At 38.8% G+C, this 24,668-nt stretch overlaps 2 protein-coding genes and 1 non-coding gene across 3 annotated transcripts; all 3 read left to right on the top strand.

Moving 5' to 3' along the window:
* Window positions 1-1,974: 1,974 nt before the first annotated feature.
* On the top strand, window positions 1,975-3,963 carry limd1b (LIM domains containing 1b). Its single transcript, XM_059349309.1, has 4 exons — window positions 1,975-2,019; window positions 3,392-3,522; window positions 3,677-3,728; window positions 3,832-3,963. The coding sequence occupies exons 1-4, from the start codon at window positions 2,017-2,019 to the stop codon at window positions 3,913-3,915; spliced, it is 270 nt and encodes an 89-aa protein (XP_059205292.1). The 5' UTR covers window positions 1,975-2,016; the 3' UTR covers window positions 3,916-3,963.
* A 1,373-nt stretch (window positions 3,964-5,336) lies between these two features.
* nrm (nurim) lies at window positions 5,337-11,722 on the top strand. The gene is made up of 4 exons (XM_059350119.1): window positions 5,337-5,531; window positions 8,902-9,095; window positions 9,418-9,594; window positions 10,067-11,722. Exons 1-4 carry the CDS (start codon window positions 5,381-5,383, stop codon window positions 10,355-10,357), a joined length of 813 nt encoding a protein of 270 aa, XP_059206102.1. The 5' UTR covers window positions 5,337-5,380; the 3' UTR covers window positions 10,358-11,722.
* Window positions 5,818-5,890, top strand: trnak-cuu (transfer RNA lysine (anticodon CUU)). The gene has a single exon. It is a non-coding gene; the product is annotated as a tRNA-Lys (tRNA).
* Window positions 11,723-24,668: the final 12,946 nt, after the last annotated feature.

Raw genomic sequence — 24,668 nt, 5'->3', positions numbered from 1 at the left:
GTAATTTACTTAAGTAAAAATATTCAATACACACCGTAAGAAAAGACTGGAAAATGTTGCTTAAATAGAAGTAGGTAATCAGTAAAATCAAGACTTAGATTTTACAAAAGCTGCTTTCAGGTCTGTTCAGGTTCATGCATCAGTATTATTATTATTATTATTATTATTATTATTATTAATAATAATAATATTAATTATTATTATTATTATTATTATTATTATTATTAATAATAATAATAATAATAATAATAATAATGACGACTTGTAAAAGTTTGTTTTAGGTTCTTTATTGTTATCATAAGCACAATTATTACAGAAAAGCAGCACTCCAACTATGCTCCTTCAATATATATAGAAAAAAACATGCAAGTTCAAGCAAAATCTGAATCTGTAAACACAAAACTGTGCACGTTAAAAGTTATACACTGTGGTTTTATTTCCAAATTGGTCAAGTAATTTATTCTAAGCACTGACGTGACTTCCACATCCAGCTTTTGATGACAATACACCCATTTGAATGAGAAATTGTGAATAATTGTATTGCAGATCCAGCCCCAGAAGTGTCTCAATTCTGAACTTTGTGCTTTTATAACTTGTTTTAAAAGACACAGATTGTCCTTGCCTGTTGCCACCCACTCAGCCGGCCGCCCCGGAGGAGTCAGGAGGTCTGAGGAGTCGTCGCCCCCAAAGACACCAAAAGCACCGAAAGCAACACCCACGAATCTAAAGAGCAGCTCCCCTTACAGCTGTCTGCAGTGCACATAAAATTAGACCCCCAGACAGTCGTACTGTAGGCTCCATAAGGCAGAGACAACTGGAGACAAGTCCTGCAGGAGATGGACACAAGTTACACTCCCAGTCTTTACTTTGGTAAGGAAAGAATACACTGAAAACATATCTATCTAACATGGTTTTTAGTCTATTTCAGCACTTTGTAGGCTTCAGACAGATCTTTGATCTGTGTGTGTTTGTTGTCAGTGTGTACAGTATGTTTCCAGTCAATGAAGAGAGGCTTAAGTTTCAAAGTTCTTTGTTTGTTGTGGATTCAGGAAGCTGCAGGAGCTGCAGTAAAGCGGTGTACGGTGAAGGGAGAGCCTGCCGCGCCATGGGACATTTATTCCACGACACTTGTTTCATCTGCAGCGTTTGTAGTGAGTCCTTGTGATGTTAGAGGGGGGTCCAAAGTGTCTTAAACCCCCTTAAAACCTGACATAAAATCCTTTGCATTTCCTTATAACAATAAATATGCATCACTAATTAAAAAACAATCTAAATTAGAAATGGATTTTTGGGTACTATTTGCTAGTTTACCATTTAAAAACTTAGATAATCTTGTTTTTTATGGCTGAAATAACAAGTTAAAGTTGAATTTCTCTCTTTTCCAAAATGAATTAATGTCACATTATGAAAGAAATAATCATTATGCTGCTTGTCCTTTGCTTCATGTTTAGGTGAAAAGCTCAGTGGGAAACCATTTTATACAGTTTCAGGAAAAATCTACTGTGAAGAAGACTTTTTGGTGAGAAAAATACTGTTCTGTCGTTAATTATGACACAAACATGATTTGAATCCACTTTTGCATTTAATAAGTGATTCGCTTTGATATTTAATGTGCTCAGGAGTTCATCCATCTCCAAAAGTCTCATGCATAAAGTTTCTTTAGTTAATGGAGTTTTTAAGGACCTTTAACTCTGAGAAGTTGATGTTTTGCAAATGCACGCACATTTGGAGACATTATTGGTTGTGCAATATGTCTTATGAATATTTTATGATGCACTGTTGAGTCCCAAGATTGTGACATGCTTAGTCATTCGTTGCAAGAATCCATTCTGTTGATTCGTCATCATGTTTGCTGTCTCCCCCCTGGTCTTTTATGAGTAGATCTAGTTTCTATAAATAAAAATATGAGACATAAATGTCTGACATTTAAGTGATTTGCTTTGTAATTTAATGTAGTGCTCAGGAGTTCATCCATCTCCAGAAGTGTGTGACAGCTGCGGGCATTTAATCACAGACATGGTGAGTGTGTATTCAATTTACTGTGTGTGTATGTGTTAACACTTACTGTATGTGGTGCATGATGTCACCATGTGGTGGAAGAAGTACTCAGATATTCAACTATAGGAAAAGTAGCAAAGCCATAACCTTGAAATATGGTGTTACAAGTAAACCTGAATTCAAAATTTAAAGATATACTATGCAGGATTTGGCAAAAAACATCTGTCTGTATTTTCTCTTTTTGTTTGATTTTGCTGTTTTCATAATGTTTCTTAGAGTCACCCTCTTCTATATTATTGGATTATTTTTTTCATGCATTTATGTAAACAGCGTTTTAATATTGTCCAATAAGGGTCAATTTTAACTACATAATATACAGGTGTATCTCAATACATTAGAATATCATAGAAAAGTCCATTTCCAGTAGTTCAAGTCAAATAGCCCCAACCAAGTATTGAGTGCATACAGATGGACATACTTTTCAGAGGCCAACATTTCCATATTAAAGATATTTTTTAAAATTTGTCTTTTGTAATATTAAAACATTTTTGAGACACTGAATTTTAGGTCTTCATAAATGTAAACCATAGTCATTATAATTAGAAGAAATTAAATAAATTAAGTCATGAAATGTTTCATTCTGTGTGTAATGGATCTATATAATGTGTTGTTTCCACTTTTTGAATTGAATCACTGACATAAATAAACTTTCTATGATATTCTAATTTATTGAGATGCACCTGTACTTTGATATGGTTTAATTTATAAACATGCATAATCATTTTAAATTGACTGTATTTGTTTCATGCTAAATCTCGACCTGAAATGTAACTAAAGCTAGCAGCTAAATGGAGTGGAGTAAAATTTACAGTAGTGGAGTAGAAGTATAAAGTTACATATGTAGTATAAGTACCTCAAAATTGTACTTAAGTACAGTACTTGAGTAAATATACTTAGTTACATTCCACCACTGTCCTGCAGATCAATCATCCGTGTGGCTGTAAGTCAAGTCAAAGTTTATTTAAAGAGCACATTTAAAAACAACCCCAGTTTACCAAAGTGCTGTACAGTTATTAATATACAATAAAAATCATACACAAATATAGTAATAAATAAAAACTATGAAATAATACTAAAACAATAAAATAGTAATTAGAACTCAATTTAAAAACAGTGAGAGTTAAAAAGGAAATAAAAGAATAAAAAGCAAAAAAAGCCAAGGATTCTTGCCTAGCTGGGACTGAACACCAAGGACAATAAATAGGTTTTTAATGTTTTATTTTATGCTTTATGCATTATATTATTAAATATTATATTATTCCATTATTATTGTTGATGCATTAACATAAAAAGCAGATTTTTTTACTGTTCTAGTATCTTAATCTTGTATCAGGTGCTGCAGGCTCGTGGGAAGTCCTACCACCCGTCCTGTTTCTGCTGTGTGGTCTGCAGACGAAGCCTGGAGGGTCAGCCCTTCACTGTGGACGCACACAACAGGGTTTACTGTGTCAGCGACTACCACAAGTGAGTTTCTCATGCACACGTACAATGAGCCGATCCTTTTAATTCACACTGCAGACAAAAGATGAAACCAAAACCCCGTCAGACGAGTCACACCCAGAGTGACTTCACTTGGAGTTTCTGTGTCCTTTTTGCTGAATCTTCTTCATGGTTTCAGGGTTCAGGCTCCTCTGTGTGCTGCATGCAGAGCACCGATACTGCCGACTGAGGTGAGCTGAAATCATGTTTCATTCATGGAAAGTCTCTGTAAATGATACTCTAGTTTCTGATCAATTATCATAACAATTTCCTCCCATTTGTTGATTGTTCCAGGGATCCACAGAGTCTATTCGAGTGGTTTCATTTGACAGAAATTACCACGTAGAGTGCTACAGTGGAGAGGTTAACCTCATTTGAAGACTATTGCAGGTTGACAGTCCACAGTATTTTATCTGTTGTTTTAGGCTTATTGAATGTATTTTATTTGTGTTTCTATCGCAGTTTGTGAGAGTTGTTCAGTTTTTGTTTTGTTTGTAGAATCAGAATCATGAGCAGGTTTATTGACAAGTATGTTTACAAGGAAATCCATGTTTAGTGCATAACAATAAAAATAAAGTAGGCCTAGTGAAAGTAAAAGATAATTGTAAGTATTGAAAACTGTCAAAATAAAAACAATGACAATACAACTATTTAAAAATATATATGTGATAACAAATTAAGAGATGTTTAGAGTTCTGCAGAAATGTGCAAAGGATTGACCAAAATATTTGCAAAAGTTCACAGTATAAAGCCAAAAGATGTGCGTCATTCGTTCTATATTTTGTCTCTTTATCTCTGTGTCAATATATGTTTTAAAGAGTGACAAAAAAGGGATGGACACTTGATGATGCTTGTTTATATTTAAGGGATTTTGGGGGTGAAAAATCCTTTATTCTTATCATTATTAATGTGTCTGCTTTCTCTATTTGTCTATGTGTTTTTAGAACCTTAGTACTTATTTTTGTTCTTCAAATCAAATACAACCTGAACCCCACTTTGACAGCACAAACACATCGTCACACTGTTAAAATAATCGCCTAAGTCAATTTTTGTCAAAATTGGGTTTTTTTTCCTAAATCATCTCCTCATGACGCCGGTAAAATCGCCTACATCCTCAGTTGATCAGATCATGTGATTTTACCCCTTTAAGATCATCACTTCTTTGACAATTTGCCACATTCATAGGCATCAGATAAGAACCCAGCAAAGAAGAGCTAGAGGGAAATTGTTTAGTTATCAGTTTAGTTTATCAGCTTTTATTGTTGACACTAATTTTGGTAACACTTTACCCTAATGTGTCTACATAAGAGTGACATGAGTGTGTCATAAACATGACATGCGATGTGTCATGAACATAAATGACACTTTGAAGTAACATTAATGCTCATGATACTTGTCATGTCATGTTTCTGACAGGCTTGTGTGACTCTTATGCAGACACCTTCAAAATAAAGTTTTACTATATCTTGCTTAAGTCACAAAGGCATGTTCAAAAAAAGTCATTTATTTCTCTTAAGTTACATAATTTACACACAGTGTGATTACTATGCCAATAGCCACCCTTTGTTACATCCTTTTTGAGTGAAATGATCAATAAATGTCATATGTTACACTTTTGGCGAAGTTCTTTGTGTTTCCTGCAAAACTTGAAAAAATGAGTTAGGCGATTATTTTAACAGGGTGACGAAATACAACCTGAACCCCACTTTGACAGCACAAACACATAAACTGTCTACCTCTCGCCCAGCAGCGACGCCGTGCGTTGATATTCGGTATTACCACAAACTCCCTCCCGGAAGAAACCACGGTGTGAGTTGGTAAATGAAGATAAACCCTGATTGAAATGGCGTCACTCACGGTACGTGGCTGGGCTCTCTGCGCCGTCTCTCTGCTCAACTTTGGGTTTGTTTTCATATCCGGTGCAGACTTTATTCGGTTTGTTTCATTTCGAGCAATTTACCACAACATCACCGGGGACACGACGCTCTGTCAAGGTAAGCTGACTGCTGCTGCTGCTGCTGGCAGGCGACCGGGCGAAGTTAAGCCAACTTTAGTGGAGGAGTAAAACTTAAATGTTAGCTCACCTTAGATGGCAGTCATAGCTCAAGTAGGTGCAACAGCCGCTTCTTTTGAATGAAATAATGTTTTATTGTGAGCAGAAGTCACAACAATTAAAGTTTCTTAAGTCAGTTAGCTCCAGTAGTTTCGCAAGATTCCTATGCTCTCAATTAGAAAATTGTGTATTTTGGATAATGGGCTTTTGTCTCATTGGAGGTCAGCGCCCGGCTAGCTCAGTCGGTAGAGCATGAGACTCTTAATCTCAGGGTCGTGGGTTCGAGCCCCACGTTGGGCGATCAACGTTTTTGTCGCCCAACAATATTTAATTTTTTTATGATCTTATGATGTTGTAGCAAGATAAAATAACACGCTATTTAACCCGCAGTGGAGAAATGCACTCGTCACAGCAGCTTAGTATAACAATCAGTGGAGTGAAATGGGCACTGCTGCTTGTCAGCTCTGATATTAATAGCTACGAATCTGATATCATATAATAACGTGTCAACGTCTGTTTTAAGCCTTGCTGAAAATGACGTAACGGTTTGCAACGGTCTTCGAACCCTTCGCTGTACTACTCGAGTTCGAAACCGTTTCACTACAGCGTGTTGTTTCTTTCCCCAGTCGAAAAACCTTGAAACAAATTTGTAATTTGTTTAATTTAACTTTATTACCCTGAATTCAACACAATAAAAATGAGAAAAACTAAATGTGTGCCTGTATTATATTAAAATAGGTCCATAATATGGTGCAATGGAGCTCTGAGTTGTGTATTATAGTGTATACAGTCATGGAACAAATGATTAGACCACCCTTGTTTTCTTCTATTTCTTGTTCATTTTAATGCCTGGTACAACATTTGTTAGGAAAATATAATGATTTTGGCAGTAAAATCAGCATACCCAAATTAACACTGTCAGAGTTGATCTTAACACTTTTAAAGTGTCTATATGGGTCCACACCTCAGAGTGTTAATTTAACACTTTTCCGAGTGTTGGTACCTTTACACTGAGTTAGTGTAAATTTGACTCTTTCTGGAGTTAAAATTTAACACTTCCTTGTGCAATACAGAGAACTCCGGGTCCAAAACTCATGTCCCTGATACACACAGACGGGTTTCAGTTCGTGGAGTCTGAACCTCGTCTGTTTCCCTCAGACCCAATATTTATCCTAACAATTGTTTACTAAACATGATGGTAGATTTCTTCCAGGAAATTTCGCCTTCTTGATCCGTTGATTCGTCAGTTTTAATCGATACAGGGAAACATCATGTCACCGGGCCACAATCTTCTGATGACCGGCACATCAAGTCCTGACCTGGCCTCTTCTTCATTTTTCATTCACCTTTATTTAACCAGGCAGGTCATTAAGAACAAATTCTTATTTACAATGGCGGCCTGACAAGCGACAAGGGCCACTTGAGGGAAGGGGAGGTGGGCTAGGGAGTAAAACACAGTAAGGATCGTAAAAACGCAACAACAACAGTAACAACAATAACAGATAACAATATATATATATATATATATATATATATATATATATATATATATATATATATATATATATATACACACACACACACATATATATATGAAATTACAACAATAACACAGACAGACAGACAGACGAACAGCAGTCAACAAAAGAAATATGGAGAAAAAATGGTGAGGTGGTATTACATGGTAGAAAAACAATTGCAGGAGTCAGTGAGAATGTCTGAGAGAGCAGCTTTGAAGGCAGGGATGGAGATGAGCTGGTCCAGTTTGAGGGTTTTTTGCAGAGCGTTCCAGTCAACGGCAGCAGCCGATTGAAAGGATGTGAGACCAATGGAGGTGGAGGTTTTTGGTATCTTTAATTTGATGTAGAGTGAGGACCGGGTATTGTGTTTGACAGACAAAGGGTGCAATAGGTGATGCAGATAGGGGGGTGTAAGACCAAGAAGGGTTTTGTAAATAAAAGTAAACCAGTGCATGTTTCGACGGGTGTGAAGTGAAGACCAGTGGACCAGAGAGTATAGCGTGCAGTGATGTGTGTTGAAGGGAGCGTTTTCTCCAGAACATTCAACAAAACCTCCTGCCTTGTTATGTCATACAGATATAATTTGGAGCCAAAGGATTTTTCAATGTTCTACATGTACAAGTCTAAAAAATATTAAACATTAAATATATTCTTTGTGATTATAGAATCTTAATCAGTTTAAGCAAATGAAATATATGTAATCAAAGTAATCACAGTTTCTAAACCAACATTAACACACAAACATAATCATTGTATCAAAATCATATTGCCTGATTAATATATAAATGCATAGAGAGAGAGATAGTACCAAGGTTGACCTTTGATAGTGACCTGCGTCACGCACAGAGACAGACAACAGGGAGTCACACAAAAAAGAAGCAGAATCAAGCAATCAAATCATTTTAACAGGTAGAATGATCAAATTATTCTAACAATGTCTAGTTTAACACCAAGAATTCAACTCTTCTCAATTTGCTGTGTAGATTTCAGCAATTAAATTAAACTCTTATGAACTTTTGTTGTTATCATTGTATTTGTGCTAACAAATATAGTGTTTGGTTGTACCAGGCATAAAAATGAACAAGAAATAGAAGAAAAAGGGTGGTCTAATAATTGTTTCCATGACTGTATATTGCTGTGGCATGTTTAATGCTTGAGTGCTTGCAAACAGTGCTGGTGTGTTCTCAATATCTTTGTGGATAGTGTGTTATTAGGCCATGACTGGTTTGCTACAGTGTGCAAAACAACCACAAACTGAAATAAACTTTAGTCAGTAAATACTGTGCCTGCCCCGAATCACACTGATGGTAATTTTTAATGTATTGCACAAAAAACACAAAGCTGAATAAGCTCTAGTTTAATTCCACATCTTAGCATTTATTTATTTTATTTTAAAGTCTTAAACATAACCTACTACTAATCTACTAGTTTTTTATTTTGGTCTTGGTTGTTTGTTTTTCTGTTTATTTTATGCTATTTATATATTTTCTTATCTTTATTCTATTTCATTTTTTATTCTATTTCAATTCTATTCTTCCATTTTTATTACCTTAATCTGTCTTTACTCTGTACTTGTGCTGCTGCAACACCTGAATTTTACCCCATGGGGGATCAATCAAGGAATATCTTATCTTATCTTATCTTATCTTATCTTACCTAATCTAAATGACAAATAATTTTCTAATGGCTATATATTTATGCTCATTATAAACATAATTCATGACCAAATTTCAAAACTCCAAATCACATTTGAAGTGACCTCTCTCTTCACATTATTTGCTTTCACCTAAGACTCCATACCATGGTCGGCGGCCCTGCAGGACAGCTCTGTCCTGGGGTCCCTTGTTGTGGATGTGGGGCTGCTGGCTCTCTTCATCGTGCAGCACAGTCTGCTCGCCTGGTCACCTGTCAAACAGGCTCTCCAGTCAGTGCTGGGGGCTCTGAACAGGACAGCATACTGCTTCACCACTGCGCTGGCACTCCAGGTACTGCAACACAGACATAAGTTAAAGTTTGGGCTCCATAATCCATGTTGTTTAAACTATGCAATGTTTGACTTGTGCTTTTTATTATTTTATCTATTTTCTTATCCTGCTGTATCTTATTTTATCTTATTTGTATTTTTATTTATATTTCCCTGTTTTAATTGACTGTTTTTACTGTTTTCAATTGTGTCTTGCTGTTTTTAATGTTTATGTAAAGCACTTTGAATTACTTTGTGTTGAATTGTGCTATACAAATCAACTTGCCTTGCCTTGTTTCCTTACACCACTCTGTGCATCATCATCCTCTTCTCTCCTGTGTTAGATGTTGATGCGTTACTGGCAGCCTGTAACTGGCGCCCCCTGTCTGTGGTCAGTGCGTCATGCACCCTGGAGTATCTGGTTCCCCCTGCTCTGCTTCAGTCTGCACTTCCTCTGCTGGGCGATCATCTGCAGCATCCTCATGATCTTTGATTACCCTGAGTTTATGGGCATCAAACAGGTAACCAATCAGTGTTACATTGTAGTACATATTTTTGGGTTGTTTTTGCTTTTATATGACAGAAAACAGTCGAAAGGTGACAGGTAACACACAGAGAGGGGAAACAACATGTAATACATTTTCAGCACCTTTGGCTACTGTAAATTATTGATAATGATTTTCGTTATTGTCAAGAAAACCATGGTAAATGTCTAGATCAGCTCTTAAATTAAACTCTTATGAGCTATTTTTGTTGCTATCATTATATTTGTCCAAACAAATGTACTTTTTAGTTATACCAGGCATTATCAAGGCAATGAACAAGAAATTGAAGAAAACAAGGGTGGTCTAACATTTTTTTCCATAACTGTAAATGAGTGTAATCTGTGATTGTGGTTATAAAAAACCTCTAAAATGTGACTTAAATAGATTGGCTTGTTGTCGGTGCAGTTTAACCTGATTCCTCCCTCTCACCCTCCTTCTGCTCTTTCAGGTGTATTACGAGTGTCTCGGTTTAGGCGACCCCCTGTCTCACAAGTCGCCTCGTGCCCAGCGCTTCCTGTCTCACCTCCGCCACCCGGTGTGTGTGGAGCTGGGCGTCGTGCTGTGGCTCCTGCCGGCCATGTCCCTGGACAGACTCCTGCTGGCGGGGAGTCTGTCCACCTACCTGGCCCTGGCACACTCTCTGGATAAACAGGATTTAGCGTACCTCTGCGTGCAGCTTAACAACAAGCTGCAGCTCTTAGCGGAGCCGCAGCGGGGCAGCGAACACAAGGAGAAGTGAAGTGAAGGTCTTCTTACTGCTGTGATGTGAAGCTGACTGCTGTCTTAATACTAACCAGAAATATTGTCTAGAAACTGACTTCTAAATGAGCCTGGTGTCTGCTGTGCTGAACAAGATGACACAACTTGACACTGTATTTTTTAAAAGTTTTCTTGTCACTGGATATGTGGTTTCAGAAAGGGAAAGATTTGTTACAAAGGGAGAATTTATTCCACAGTTTTTACACAATTACTATTCTATATTTTTTTTCAGAATATCTCTATATTCTTCAATATTCAATATTATTCAAGCCCAGAGAGGCAATTGAGAAAAAATTCAGGTGATCCATTTTCTAAATCTGATATATTTTTTTGCCAGAACAATTTTTCTACTCCTATTTCTGTGAAATAGAAGGGGTTGGGGGGATATTTTTTTAAATCAGTCAAAAGGGTGGAGAAAAAAGTTTGATAGCCATTTTAAAGTTTTGCTTTTCACTGTATATTGGGTTTCAGAGAGGGTTTTTTTATAAAAAAGATTTTATTCCATTATTCAAAAACACAACATATATTTTATATTAAGCTTTCTTTATTTTTATATTCTGGTTAAATTCAGGAATAAATATTCAATAATGTTATCAGAATTTACACAAAACGATTAATTGGAAAATTTAATTTCATGTCCAAAATTGATGTTATATGTAAACTTTTCCAATTGTACCCCAAATATTATACAATATATATACAATACACTGAAATACTTTTATTTGTCACATATGTTATTTTTTTGAGACTGTTAAATTCCATGTGCCAACTGCAGGTACACTGAATTTCTCTGCACACTAATTTCAAGTTTAATTCATGAAAAATCTATGAAAAAGAATGTCAAAATGGTACAAAAAGGCAGCTTTGTTTTCCGCAACAATGGTACGTCTGAGACCATGAATGTATTTCCTCGTGTTGGGGACACATCAACAGTAATGTCACGAACAAACATTTGGTATTTTGTGCCTTTTTCTACATGTCAAACTTCAAAGTACTGTCATATTTCATTTAACACGTACATAGTATTAGTTGTCTGCACTGTAACGACAATCATAACTTTCAGTATTTTCACATGAAATAAATGTAATAAGCTGAATACTGTAAGTGTGGGAAATGTTTATTACTTATCTTTATTCGTGCATTCTCATCAGATGTGTTCTTTATTTTTTAATAGACAAATCAGTTTAATAAATTGTTTTTGGTTTATTTGCACTCTTTACATTAACATTAACTTTAGTCACTGGTGTTTTTTATATATGGGATGTCAAGGTGTCACACTGCTTGATTGTTTGTGGAAGAATATAACAAAGATTTAGTTTTAATAAACAAAACCTTTGGACCCACATTGTGATATTTCTTATTAGGAAATGGCTTCCTGCCATGCTTTGGAGAAATTAACCTCTGTTGCCAGAGGGAATTTTAAATAAATTCAGGGAAATATGTGATGTTTTTATGAAATTACTGGAAATTTAACTGGTTCAAATGAATGAGTGAAATTGACAAATTAACTGGCATGCACCTATAAAAATCACTATACCTATTTTGTTAATATTCTATTTTATTATTATTCTAGTATATGCTATTTTATATTATTATTTAATTTCTATTTATTTATTTATTTATTAAAGCATTGAGTGAAATTCACAAATATACTGACACGCACCTACACTGTAAAAAAAGATAAACAATAGCTACTCAATAAAATTGAGGCAACAGATTGCACACAATATTATTAATTAAATCTAACTACGTTACAAGTTCAGTTAATAACAACTTAACAGGAAGTGCCTGTCAATTAAAAACGGACTAATTCTATTGTGTTGATTCATTCAAAATTCTCTTGATTTAGAATTACATACACATAAAGATTATATTTAATGTGATCAAAATAAGTAGATTCTATCTCAAACATTTTTATATTAAAGTTACTTAAACAACTGCCTCAAAATAAAGGACACATTTATATTTCATACATTTTTATCAAATATCTTAAGTAAAATGAAATGATTACAGAATAATGTATTCTAGTGTATAAAAAAAGTCTAATCTTTTTTATTATATTATAATTGCTTATATTTTTAATCAGTTATTTTTTTCTAAATTTCTATTTATTTTTGTATGATTAAAGCCTCGAACCTAAATCAGTGGAAGAATAAAGACTGATTTTTGTTTTTATTATTATTATTATTATTATTACCATTTTCGGGCGGATCAGTGGCAAGACACCTGTTGAGTAGAAAAAGCATTGTGGGAAGACATTTTGCATGCTTACATGAATTAGCCAATAATCTGAAGTAAACTGAAGGTAAAGTCAGGTAAACTCCTGCAGCTCCTCTCTGCTCTGCAGCCCTGCTGACACCACAGCCAGTTTCTCACCCTCCCTCCACCTCCATTTCAACCTCTTTTCCAATTAGCCCTGCGGGACGATGGGGTGAGACGGGGGTGGGGGTGAGACGGGTTGTTTCCCGGGCAGACGGCTGTGCTCTTTAAACGCCTTTTCTTAGGTCCGACAATATGGTGTGTGCCACTAAACTCTCCTGACGGAATTTAATGTAATTATCGGATTACAGTGCTGCCGCTCTGAGGCTGGAAATATTTACTACTATACCGACGACGGAGGTGTTTTCATGCTCTGATGCGCAGTCGGGTCGTGGGGGTGATTTGACATCTTTTTAAAACCCTCCGTTTTGACAGCAGAGATTAATCCGCTAGTTATCGAGAGAAGAAGGCTTTTTCCGTCGAGGAGTGGAGCGCTTTACGCACAGCCAGGACGCACACAAGTGGACATGACAGCTGTAAAGTCGAGACGGATTTACTGATATCTTTGGGCTTTTGGTGAGTTTTATTCAACACTTTTATCATAAATAGTATACTGAAGCAGAGAGGGGTTTCTGTTGCAAATGCACAATGTTCTGTAAGTTAATTGGATGAAGTTTCTGATGCTTTGTGCAAAATATGAACTCAGGCAAACAAGGAGTGCAGACTTTTGTTGATAAATGTCCCACAATGTGATTCTGCATTGATTTGCATCTTGGAATATGACGTTATATTCAATATTATATTTTAACTTGATATTACACTTTAATATTGTATTATGTCCTAAAAGTTAAATATGTGGGTAAAGTACACCTTTATTTAACATGTTTATTAGAGAAAATAGATTTTAATTTAATGTTTCTTGTATTTCCAGATAATTCCCAAAGGCTCTAAAGAAGAAAGACAGCTACCTTGTCCAAAAACCTTTTTCTGTTATGTCTGTCTCCTCTCTGCCGGAATGGAAGCAGCTCCTGCTGGAGAGAAAGAGGAGAGAGGAGGAGGAGCGAGAGAGGAGAGAGAAAGAGGAGGAGGAGAAGTTTGCTAGCATGCCCGCCTGGAAGCGAGGGATCATCCAGCGGAGGAAGGCGAAGCAGGACAGCTTAGGTGACAGGGAGAAGGACAGAGACGTCTGCCTGCTGCAGGTGGATGTCAGATCTGTTTCTGAAAGTGACACGGACAGTTTTATGACGGTCAATTTGGGAAGTGAAATGTCACTCAGTCCAGATCCGGGGCTTTGGCTGGATGGAGTAGACATCAAACCAGAGAGTCAGGTTTCCCTAGAAACTATAGTTCCAGTTCATGAAAACCCATTTATCCGCACACAGAGTGTATGGAAGAAAGGGAGGGATTCAGAGGGAGGAGCGAACGAGCCGGAAGTCAAGGAGAGGGAGAAAGACAAACTGAGCCCCAGGGGTCAAGATGGAGAGTCGGGAAGGGGAAGAGATATAGAGCTGAAAATAGAGAGATTCAGAGATTTAAGTGAGGGACGGGAGAAAGAGAGGAGCAGGGACCGTAGTCAAGGAAGAGAAAGAGAGAATAGCAACCAGTGGAAGGAGTCAGGTAAAGATACAGTCCGGGAGCGGGAATTCCTTAAAGTAAGAAAAGACGAGGAGGAAAAAGAAGCAGAATCGCCATCCAGTTCATTTCCTCCCCACGTCCCTTGTCTGCGCACCATCCGGGCCGACAACATCATCATCATCGAGCAGGAGAGGAAAAGCAGCGAAGAGAGGAGGGGTAGATGGAGGGGGGAGGCAGAGAGGGAGAGGCCCGAGGAGGAGCACCAGGTGAAGAGAGGGATGAAGATGGACCTGAGGGAGATCCTTGCCGGAGGAGGGAGCATCACCGAGATCCGAGCCTCTGAGGTTCTGATCATAAAGCCCTCGGCAAGCCCTGAAGAGAGGAGTCCAGATGGAGGAGGAGGAGGAGGAGGAGGAGGAAGAGGGCCGGGAAGAGAGGATGGAGAGATGATGTGCAGCAGTGATTCAAGGAGGGAGAGTTTTGGCCGGGAGCTCAGAACAGACATGTCCTGGCTGAGAGACAAAGAGAAGGAGAGACCGTGGGGTCAGGCGACAGTTATTAAAGACGACAGGAAGGACAGCTTGGACGATAACGTGTTCGTTGACAGAGGAGCGAGGGTCACCCAGCTGCTGAGTAAGTTCGGACAGCACCCAAAGCCTCCATCTCGATCCAAAAGCTCTGATAACTTCCTACGGCCCGGGAGGAGAAAATATTCAGGGGATGAAGATGACCAACAGTCTGAGGCAGACAGCATGCACATGCTGCTCAAAGGAGTGCCCAAACGCTCATTTAGCTTCTCTGAGCGTGTCAAGGAGAATGGTTTGGATGACGATGGGTGCTTTGAGAGGAAAACGTGTGAGAGGATATATTCAGAAAAGAGTGTGGTACCGTGGGTCGAGGTCGCAGGCTTGGGGAAGGAAACCACAGCAAAGCTCAAATCAGCAGGCACACGGCTTCTAGATAAAGAACGGTTTGGAAAATATAGAGATGGACTTTTAAAAAATGAAGATGAGAAGCCCGTGCAGAGGATCCAAGTAAAGAAAGTGGAGCCCGTTGACACAAGGGCTGCGGAAAGGCCGTGTGATCCAGATGGAGACGAGGGGTTCACAGTAGCGTCGGTCAAAAACACAGAGGGAATCTCGTTTGCTAGAAGAGTTGCGATCAGGCAGGACGGGAAAGCAAGAGCTGAAAGAGACATGAAGCGACAGACAGAGGAGAAAAGTTTAGAGATGAGTGTAGAAAAGGATTCGGAGGCGGGGGGACAGATTGAGTTGCAAGTTTGCGACAAAAAGGTGTCCGAATTTCGAAGAGAGGAAGGATTTGAAAGCAAGATCCCACCTGAAACTTTGCAGAAGAGTCACGTGGAATCAGCGTTCACAGAGTGCTCCAGTCTACTCTGTGCTGTCACAGAGAGAGGTAAAGACCTCTACAGAGGCCCGGAGTGGAGTGGGCCACAAGGATCTTACCTAACACACTCTGTTTTGTCCCAACACACAGAGGAGCTCATAAGTAAAATAGAAAAAATTGGAGACACGACTGTTTATAGCAACGAGAAGGGAGAAAGGGCTTACAAGGCTGCGTATGAAATGAACAAAGGAGCAGATCAAGATATTGGATCGGAGAACATTGTTCATGATGTGATCACCAGATCTCCTAAAAGGATGGCATCCATGGGGGTCTCTCCAGGTCCCCTCGAGATTCAGATCCCCAGAAGTGTGTTTTACGTTGCAGAAGAAATTATGGAGAGAAAAAAGGCAGCGGGTCAAAGCGACGAGGGGCAAGACCGAGAAGGTAAAGGGGTCGAGAGGAGGGACAGTTGGAGGATCGGAAAACCCCTGAGCCGCATCGAGTCCCTGCGAGAGAAAATCAGACAGAGAGAGCTGGAGCGGAGACAAAGAGAAGCACAAGATGGAGGCGGGAGAGAAGGTGCAGAGATAAACGACTCTCAAGCAGCTGGGGACGAGGGGGGAAGTGAAATAGAGAAAGAGTGGGAAGCTGCAGCTCATATGCGGAAGAGGCATTTTGAAGCGGAGAGCGGACAGGAAGACGCTGCAGTGCAGACATCCACGGCTGCGTTTGACGTCACACAGGAAGTCGGCGTGTTGAAAACCTGCCCTCAACTTCCTGTTTCTGTCCCACAATCGCAAGCTGTCAGTAGGGAGGAAGTAACAGGCGTACACGCCACTGCTGTCTCCGAAGTGATCTCCGACAGCTTCCAGGTACCGGAGGATGAAAACGACCCCCTGAAACATGTGGAGGAAGAGCTGAGGCACCACAAGGGCCAACACGAGAGCAGAGAAGAAGAAAGGGACGAGGAGGAGGAAAAGGAGCTGTCAGAGGAGGACGAGGAACTTACATTGCCTCTAGATCCTGTGCAATCTCTCTCCCCTTTGCCATCTCTTCCCAACTCCCTCACAGCCATGAGCCGGATCTACAACTTGGAAACGGTCGGCTCCAGGTCGGGCCTGTGCCTCAGGGACAGGGCTGTGGACATCCCGTCAGTGCACCTCGTTAAAGTGAAGCCCCTCATATCAAACGCACAACAGGCGGACAGCAAAGCATTCTCAGGTGAGGACATTTGTGGTGTTCAGACGATACAGCGGCAGATAGAGCAGTTCCAGCTGAAAGAGCAGGAAACTCTGAAGTCTTGTACGTCACCGAACAATCCTCTGAAAGACAGAGAGACAAAGGGGCAGCAAAGCCCCAAAAGAGTGTTAAAACCCCAGGTAAAAGACGATGCAAAGACCCCGGAGAAAGATCAGGAAACGCCAGAATCGAACCCTAAACAGTCTCCTCGGCGTGTTTGTTCTCCAATATCTCAGATCAAACAACCGAACAAAACTGCCACCATCACCCCCTCACTTCTCAGGAGCCAATCGCCAGACAACACTCTGAAACCCTCGGATTACGCCCCGACCCCGGTCTCCTCTCCGTGCTCCCCGTCTCCTGCCCAGTCCCCTAGTGTCTCTCCGTCTCCGACCCCATCGCCCACGCTCTTCTCCATCAGGAGTGCCTCTGGAGGCCAAGTGAAGAGAGGTGCCACCATCACGATCACCCCCAAAAAGCCTGCAGGAGGCGGAGGAGTGACAGGGCCCACAACGGGATCCACCACAGCAGCAACGTCAAAACCTGCAAAAACCTCCACTGGGGCCGAGCCGGTGAAGAAGAAGTACCCCACGGTGGAGGAGATAGAGGTGATTGGTGGATATCAGAATCTGGAGAAGTCCTGTTTGGTGAAGATCAGAGGGACTCCAAAAAGGGTGAGTGGAAACTGTTTTTTGTCTTTCACCGAGAAAGATCAAAGCAAAATAACAGACTTTCTGTCCTCATTACCAAACAAACAATCACACAGCAAGCAAAATGGAACTGATCTGCATCTCCAGACAATTTTAACATTTCATCTTGCAAAAATGTCAAATTAAAAGACTTCTGATTTCAAATTATAGTCAGAATAAGGTGGTCTAGACGCATCACCTTGTCGTCATGCAGATTCTCCTCTCTCTCTCTGTCAGGAGAACATCCCTTTTGATTGAGAAGTACGATCACAGACACCTACCTAAGCCGGTTAAAGCCTTATCAAGCACGACATCTTGATTCTTAGCCATAAAATCCTGGAGTCATCTGCTTTGCCATTTGCTTCTGCGGTCTGATTCTTTGCTGACTTTTGACTTTTACCCTGGGATCATGATCTCACCATAGCCAAACACGTGAGAGCAAAAAAATTACATATGTTTTTACTTTATGGGGGGGGGGGTTTGACACACAAAACCACAGAAAGACAGTAAAACTAAAGAGCTTGTTGCTTTTTCTGCTAAAATTAAGGTAATTATGAGTTCAACATAACATAAAAGTGTTGGATATAGCTTACTTTAGTTTAGGCTTTTATAAAATTGCTGCAGGCCTCAGTGAATAAGTTGAAAGTTGAGTAGGAAACCACAAAGATAAGCAGCAGATGTCTTCCTCACTTCTTTTTTTTGGCATTATGTCTGCCTGTCTTACATCACTTGCTTCTCTGTGTGAATGCATGTAAAGACCACACTGTTGTTTACAGTAAAACTGTCTGAGCAGCGTCAACTCAAACTAATATTATAATTATTATAATAATAAGCTTTATTTATATAATGCCTTTCAAAACAGTTACAACGTGCTTTACAATAACAACAGAACAGAATTAACACATAAAATTATCTTAAAAACTCAAAAATACATAAAAGGGAAGATTTAAAATAATAAAAATAAACAAATAAACCAGTAATAGCAGGATATGCTTTCTGATAAATGCACGTTTTTAGAGACTGGTGCAAGTTCATGAAAATGAAAATTACTTCAAAAAATTATCAATAAAATGAAAATTACTTAAAAGTAATCAATAAAACTTCAAAATGAATCCTAAAACACACAGGGAGCCAATGCAAAGAGGCTAAAAATGGCGTGATGGGATGTGAACTATGAGTGAATCTCACTGGAGACAAAGTTCATGTCAGGACTTTCCTCTTTTTTTTAACTGAATCCAGGCGTTGTTAGAGAAAGAGTGGGAGAGGAGCTCTTATGTAATAAAAGGAGCAGACTAGAAACGTGTGTCTTCTCTTACACCATCCTGGAGTGTTGATTCTGACTGTATTTATGTGTGTGACTGCTGTTTAGAAGAATGATATTGATTTTTTTGTCACTCTAAGAGTTGTTAAACTGCTGGTAGTTTCCACTCAGTCTGCAGCTGAATGTGTCGCAGACTGCTTCCTTGTTCCCTCGCACCAATTCTGCCATTTTTGTTGAGTCAGCCCTCCTGTCCTCCCAGACAAATCTCTCTTTGTATCTTCTTGGCTGTTTCCTAGCAGGGGTTCGGTTTGTTAGACTGGAGTCTTGGCAAACAGTTTTTCGACCACGATGACCCTCCAGAGAGTTACTGACAGCAGACTGCCAACTCTGTCAGTCTGGCGTGGGTGAAATGAAAAGTGTTACAGAAAGATGTGAAAATAACTCAATGGTGGTCCTTAAAAAAAGGCGGTTTGACAGTCATACTGAGAGGATTAAAGGCTTGTTTTCTGGTGTAACAGAAACTCCCTCTCACGCTGCATGTCTTTGCTCACTTCCTCTTTCAAACTTCTTCACTTCCTCCGAACAAGAGACACAAGGAAGTGACGCGAGGTCCCTTTTTAAATCTCCAAATGCGACTCAGACACTGAACCACCTGTTTCAAAAGACTCAGCCAATTGAGCGAAAGAGAAACTAGAGTTTGTTGCTGATCTCCGCATATGATTTTATCTCAACTGTGACCTCTAAAACAATCATTTATCAACAAACATGTTCCACTTTTAGCTGCAGACCGACCACTTTACGGCACTGATTCTCTGACCACCTGTCGCTCTCTTGTTGATGCCCTTCAGACGGTTTGACGTCAGGCCTCCTTTCCTCCCCCTCCTGAAGCCACGCTACCATGTAACAGAGGGAGGTGACCTGCATGCTCCTCGCCTTCCCCCTACTTTATTTTCCTCCTCATATTTTTATCCTGGATTTTCCTTTCATCAAATTCACCCCCTGCTGGATTGATCAGTCTATTGAAACTAAAATTATAGAGATTTCTGTTGTTTAAAAATGTAAGAATATGACATTTGTGTCACTATCTTAATTCATCATTCACAATTATAAAATGTACTATAATTTACTATATTCCAGACAGTACTGCATGCCTTTGAAAGTATTGTAGTATTGTTTTCTTTATAATTATTCCTATAATTATACTATAACACGGAACAGATGCAACACACACAATTGTAAAGTACCCATTAAGTTGCTCTGCTTTTTATTATCTTTATTTTTACTTATATGGGAATTCTCTATTTAGAATTACCCCTTGAGATGTGCCAACATCAATACAATATAACAAAGATTAGACATTTAAACATTTAGCAATACACACGCAAACACACAAAAATCGACAATACAACAATGCCAAGAAAGACAACACAGAAAAATAGATAATTAACTGAAAAAAAACATTTAAAAAAAGAAAGAAACAAAGAAAAACTCCTAGAAGAGTGTACCAGAGGACCTTACATTCATAGATTATATTATATTAGTAGTAATGCAATATACTGATATATTATATATACTTACATTTGATGAATTCAATGCTTTTAATATGTTTTAAAATGTAATTTTATGTCCGTTCAACTTGAAGCACTTGGTGTCTGTAATTTTCCTGTTGTAAAGCACTTGTGCTGCTATACAAATAAAGTTCCTTATTATTATTATTTTATAAATTGGGCATCAGTCTTATTTTTTAAAAATCCCTCAAATACAAGTAGTTATGGACCTATGCAACAGTTTGGTCACATATGAATATGAATATTAACTTCTTGTAAATGAAAACTTCCCTTTTTCGCTGTCTTGTTCTACTCTTTCGGTTTTTGTCTCTCATCGGTGCCTCTGCTGTCCTGCTGTGTTAGCCCCGGTTAATCGGGTTCAGTGAGGGAGGATTAGCCTCCTGTGCCTGAGCATGATTCGCCCCAGCCTCTCGCTCTAATGCAGAGCTATTATCTGCACTCCTCTGCAGACAGCCGCTGTCAGGGTGAAGCAGCGTTAACTCCAATAGTGTCTGTGCTGCGTCCAGATCATGCCTGCACCTCTGGGTGTGTTTATTACCGTACAGGTCGTGTTATTATAACACACACTGTGGAGGTTCTGCACTGACCCCGGTCTGTTTACACCCAGTTGACCTTTTGTAAACAAACTCCACACAAATATCCCTCAGTCCAGGCAAAGACAAGCAAAACATTTCAGTCTCATTCTCCTTTTCCAACCGAAGTAAACCTGTTTCTGCTTCTGCTCATAATCTTTATCCGTCCCCAAATAATCAATAAGTTAGCGCATGGAGTGTTCAGTCAGTAAGTACTCCTCAGAGGGAGTATTTCTGCTGTGCTAAGCCTCATGCTGTCACTTAACATTACACTGACAGAGCACAAACATCCCAGAGTGACAGACGGAGCCTCTCCTCAGCGCCTCACAGCTTTGTTTACATTTGACCATGTAAGCACATGTCAGATGAAATATCAAAGAATATTGCTCCTTGTGGCATTTTAACAGCTTCCGCATATTTCGATCTTCCCTGAGGTTGAAAACTGGATTTCATTAAAAAAAATAAAAAATCTACTTCTGTCATTGTTGAAAAACTTTTGAATAATCAAAAAATATTACATACAAAATTCATATTGCTCATAACATTGTTGGTACTTAAACTCACCATATAAATGTGTAAACCTACTTCAAGATGAATGGTTGAAAAAAATTAAATAAAATAAATAACACCTTTTTGACTGATGGTTACTCCAACCAAGCTACAGGTAACTTTTGTGGCATTTGAATCTGTAAGTATTTCGGATGAGTAATGAATCAACTTTCATGTTAATATGGTGTGAATTTCAAAACCGCTACCTTTTTTGCCACAGGATTTTCACAGTATTCATATAACATCCATATAAGTCATTTTTAAAACTGTGATCGTTTCACAACATTTTGGGAGTCATTGGCAATCAATCTATTCTATTGTTTAGGCAGGAGGATTTTAATTTAGTTTCTCTGGATTTAAAAGTAAAATAATCTTCTCTTTCCTCATGTCTTCAGGGAAAGGTGTGTTTCGACGAGGACCAGCTGGAGCAGGTGTGTGAGTACCCGTCAGAGACCTCCATGCTGGCGTGTACACCTTTCCCTCACGACCTGTGGAGGACTGAGAGGCGGTCGAGCGAGGAGTCGCAGGAGGACGAGGCGACTGAAGTAGAAGGAGGATCGACCATGTCCAAAACAGCAAGAAACAAGGGGATTACATCGGGAGGGGGTCTAAGAGTGGGTCAGTGTCACCCCCTTCTCAAAAAGCACAGCGTGTAATGAGTAAGGTCATGGGTTCTGATTGTTTGCCATTCATAATGTGTCACTGTGAAACTCTCCATTAGTTTGGACTTTCATCAGGCTAACTTGGTGTTTATTTTCCTTTATTTTCACTAACTGTACTTGAATTACATGTCTGGCAGTATTTCACTGTATAATTGTCGATAAACCCCAAGAAAAGACCAACATCAAGCACCATAAAGCTCTATATTAACCCATAAATTAGCCTGTACTAGGTGACATGCCCATGAAGAACCTGGGCACTTTTTTCTAAATTAATCCTACATGTCATAAACACTCCACAACTACCACAAAAAATGTATATTCATTTGCAGCTTAAAATTGTATCCCAGCAAATACACTGCTGTTTTCCTATTAGACGTAACATAATGTTAGCTAAAAACCACCATGCTCAGTGGGTTTAGTAAATTATGGAGCCTTTTCCACAATAAACAATATATTTTTGATCATTTTTTAAAGATTTAAATGATTAGGATTAATGAATTGGCCTCTGTATTCCCCCTGGCATTTGAAAAAAACAGGACAGGCCATTATTACATTCAGTAAATAGTTTTGCTTTTTAAGATGGAAAAACAAAAGAAAAACCTCTCTAGCGAGCTTGCTAACTGACAGTGCTAACCGACAGCCAGCTAAATGTCTCTTAGCAAGTCAAGTTCACAGTTTATTCAACTATTTACTCCTGCTCTAAAACTGACCACAAACTATTCCTCTTTTGAGGAGCACTTTACAAAGAGAAGGTTTAATTAAACTTGGAATAAAGCATAACCGAGGCCTATATAGACAATACTTCCAATTGACAGTGCTAACCGACAGTAGGCTAAATGTTTGTTAGCTCGGTTGCTAACGCTAAAGTGACATAAAAATTGGATGGGAAAAAAATAATTTTAAACTAAATGTCACTTTTCGACTTTGTTAGCTTGGCTGCTAACACAACTATAACTTCACAGTTGATTTATCAGATGCTGACTCACAGCATTAGCTGTCTTAAAACCATTACTTCTTTTGTTGAAGAGTTCATACTCTAACAGAGGAGGTTAAATAAAAGTTGCAGCTCCCTCTAGTTTAGACTCTGGGGCTCTTTATTCCCTCAAAGCCCTTCCCCCAGTTCGACCAAAGCAGTTTCAGGCCCAGTTTGGAGCCGGTGATGTTGCTGGTTCGCAGTTGGTTCAACTAGCGAACCAGCTCTTAACTTGTTTGCTTTCCACAGGCTCTGGAGCCACGTCATTACCTCACTTTTAATATCTGTATATGTCTCTGCCCCTAGGTAATGGCTCCTTATTAATAATAATAATAATAATAATAATAATAATAATAATAATAATAATAATAGTAATAGTAACGTTAGCATGCTAGCTCGCCCTTATCAATCACATTGCAGTTAAACAAATCCAATAAACGAATGATACACCATCCATCCATTTTCCTCTTCCTAACCGGGGCCGAGTCGCGTTTATTTAATTTCTCTCAATGTCAATGAGTTGGTCTTGGTCTTTAACCCTTTAATGTTAGCACGTCATAAAGGATGTTTGGTCAACAGAGTTTGCTGTTAGTCAATGGCATAAAAACATTTATGAAAGGGATCTTAATTTGATGCAAAAGATTTGCAAAGGTTAACTAGTGTTACACACTGTAGGGGAGCTGTCAAATGTGCTTTATGTAGGACTCAGTCCAGGCAGCTGGAAATGTTGGGGAAGGACTCAGTTTTTAAGTTAGTTTAATTGTATCCCACATTGGACTGCTTTTGGCTAATATTCTATCAACATTTCACACTAACTACTAATATAAATGATCATGTTATGTTTCCAATTAATTAAGTGGTGTGAAATTGGAGTCTAACTTATTATCTTTCAGACTGTATATCGTTTTAACCATGTACGTTAGCCTTGGGTTTACCAGAGTTGGCAAAAGGACGCTAACGCCAAATAAATATCACCGTTATCAACCATCGCTATCAACACACCTGTACTGTACTTCTGTCTTTCGCAATAAAATACAGTACAGTAAAAACACAGATGTACTTTTAAGATCGTCGCCTGAGTGTCGCCCAAGTATTCTTACAGAGTTACTTTCGTATTGTAATTAGACATGTAAATCTCCATGTACACAAACTAAATGTCACACGTAGATTGTTAAATATGCATAAATCAATTATACCTACGCTAGTGGATCTTATTCGAAATGACCGTGAAAACACTGAAAAGTGCAGCATTGCAGATGTGTCCGATGTGAGATACAGTCTCTACATGTTACAATCTGTTTCAATGATTAGCAGTATAAATGATTATTACATGTACAAGTACCTTTGTGGTGGTCTTTTCATGGGATTTATTGACTATAAGAAACATCAGGATTAACACCAGCCTTTAATAAACAAACTGACCAGTTTTCAGAGTTTTCGCGAATGTTATCAGTGTGGGCAAGCTCAGTAATGAGAAAAAAATAAAGACATCTCAACACAACACTGGTTTTAAATGCAGCAATGAAAAATGTAAAATAAGTTTTTAAAAAAGTATGTTATTAGAGAGCGAATGGAATGGAATGGTTGGATTTATGGT

This window comes from Centropristis striata, chromosome 14 (assembly GCF_030273125.1).
Source record: "Centropristis striata isolate RG_2023a ecotype Rhode Island chromosome 14, C.striata_1.0, whole genome shotgun sequence".
Taxonomy (NCBI): Eukaryota; Metazoa; Chordata; class Actinopteri; order Perciformes; family Serranidae; genus Centropristis; species Centropristis striata.
The sequence above is the reverse complement of the archived record's forward strand: the minus strand, read 5'-3'. Positions and strand labels throughout refer to the sequence as shown.

Excerpts from the sequence above, each read along its gene's own strand:
- limd1b (XM_059349309.1), top strand. Across the intron at positions 3,523-3,676 it reads TGTGTCAGCGACTACCACAA|GGTTCAGGCTCCTCTGTGTG; the intron begins GTGAGTTTCTCA and ends TCATGGTTTCAG. Across the intron at positions 3,729-3,831 it reads CACCGATACTGCCGACTGAG|GGATCCACAGAGTCTATTCG; the intron begins GTGAGCTGAAAT and ends TGATTGTTCCAG.
- nrm (XM_059350119.1), top strand. The coding sequence starts at position 5,381 with ATGGCGTCACTCACGGTACGTGGCTGGGCTCTCTGCGCCGTCTCTCTG. Across the intron at positions 5,532-8,901 it reads GGACACGACGCTCTGTCAAG|ACTCCATACCATGGTCGGCG; the intron begins GTAAGCTGACTG and ends CTTTCACCTAAG. Across the intron at positions 9,096-9,417 it reads CCACTGCGCTGGCACTCCAG|ATGTTGATGCGTTACTGGCA; the intron begins GTACTGCAACAC and ends CTCCTGTGTTAG.